Raw genomic sequence first — 1,712 nt, forward strand, 5'->3', positions numbered from 1 at the left:
ATTTTGTTACCAAATAATTAAAAAAAATTTTTTTCTTCAATTTTGACGCACTTGAAGGGTTGGAACTGTAGAAAGGACCATCCTACACTGTGTCTCTGTAGATAATGACACACAGCTCAGAGGGATCCAAAATGTTCCTGGTTGGAGGCCAGACCCACCCTGCTCTGAGCTTTGGGATAAGACAAGTCTTGTGACAAGGCCAAGGGTTATGGGTGGGGAGAATCGTCTTAGACCAGCTGTGCCTTTACCCAAGTGTCTGAGTCATTGGTTCCAACTCCGTAGATCCTGAGTAGCAGCCGTCGCAGGACCCGAGGCTCTTTTCAGATGTCTGATTAATCCACCTCCAAAGCTGGATCTTTCTCTGGTGGGTCCTCAGTGAAGACCCAGTCTGATGACAAAGACCAGCCTGACCATCAGGCTCACCATGAGCTCGTCCTCTGGCCTGGCCTCTGCAACCATCATGGGCTACTTCCTCCGCCTGCTGCAGCTGTTCTCCACCTGCCTGGCCTTCTCGCTGGTGGCTACCACTGGCACTTGGAGGGAGACCATAGGTAACTGGTCCATGTTCATCTGGTGCTTCTGCTTCGTCGTGACCCTCCTTACTTTCATAGTCGAGTTATGTGGGCTCCAGTTCCTCTGGCCCTTTTCCTGGGACGACTTTCTCATCAACTATGCCTCCTACTCCACCCTCCTCTGCCTCTCGGCCTCCATTATTTACCCCACCACGTACCTCCAGATTGTCCCTCGTGGCAGCTCCTGGAACCACGCCATTGCTGCTACTGCTTTCTCCTGCCTCGCTTCTGTGACTTATGCCACTGAAGTAGCCTGGATCTATGCCTGGCCCAGCCAGATCACTTGCTATGTGCTCCCCATGCCAGGACTGCTCAAGGGGCTAGAGAACTTCGTGGCCTGTGTCATCTTTGGCTTCATCAGCAATACCTCCCTGTACCTGCACCAGCCGGCCCTGATGTGGTGTGTGGCCGCATATTCCATCTGCCTCTTCCTGGGGGCCGTGGCCCTCCTGCTGTATCTGAGAGGCTATAGCAACAAGTTGCCCATTTGCTTCCCCATTTTCCTGTTGGGGTTGGCCCTGTTCTCCATCTTCCTCTATGCCAGCGCTCTGATCCTATGGCTGCTCTACCAGTTCGACAAGAATTTTGGTGGCCAGCCCCAGCGGTCCAATGATGTGAGCTGCCGCCATCACCATTTGGTGTGCATCTGGGACCAAAGACTGGTTGTAGCCATCTTGACAGTGATCAACCTGCTGATTTACGTGGCTGACCTGGTGTACTGGGCCCGCTGGGTCTTTATTAGGGACTGAGGACCAGCCCAGGGACTCCTGATCCCCTCTGCTCACAGGAGGTATCTTCACTGAGCTCTGGTGTCCTCTAATGTCTTCTTCCTGGCTCCCTCTCTCCCTCCTCACATCCTGCCCCACTCATCTCTCTCTCCTTTCTGTTTCCTTCCCTCCTTCTGCTCTGTTTTGTTTCCTTCCTGTTTTGTGTGGTTGCCCACACCCTCTTTTACTGTTTTCTCTTTTTGCTTTCACCTTTTCTACATTTTCTGCTTTCTGCCCCTTGTCTGATCATCCTTGGTTTTCTTGTCTCCTGTGTCCTGACCACCTCTCCCCATTTTCCTTCTTCTGATCCATCAGGACCCGAGACCCCTTCCTTCTCTGCCCACCGCCCCCTCCCATCTCCTCCACATCATAC

The 1,712-nt window shown here is 52.7% G+C and overlaps 1 protein-coding gene across 1 annotated transcript; it reads left to right on the top strand.

Annotated features, from left to right (window-relative positions):
- Positions 1–369: 369 nt before the first annotated feature.
- Positions 370–1,321, top strand: LOC102276567 (myeloid-associated differentiation marker). The gene has a single exon (XM_005898553.2). It carries the CDS (start codon positions 392–394, stop codon positions 1,319–1,321), a length of 930 nt encoding a protein of 309 aa, XP_005898615.1. The 5' UTR covers positions 370–391.
- Positions 1,322–1,712: the final 391 nt, after the last annotated feature.

The sequence above is a fragment of the Bos mutus genome, chromosome 21, assembly GCF_027580195.1.
Source record: "Bos mutus isolate GX-2022 chromosome 21, NWIPB_WYAK_1.1, whole genome shotgun sequence".
NCBI classification, from domain to species: domain Eukaryota; kingdom Metazoa; phylum Chordata; class Mammalia; order Artiodactyla; family Bovidae; genus Bos; species Bos mutus.

Coding starts and splice junctions, on each gene's coding strand:
- LOC102276567 (XM_005898553.2), top strand. CDS start 392: ATGACAAAGACCAGCCTGACCATCAGGCTCACCATGAGCTCGTCCTCT.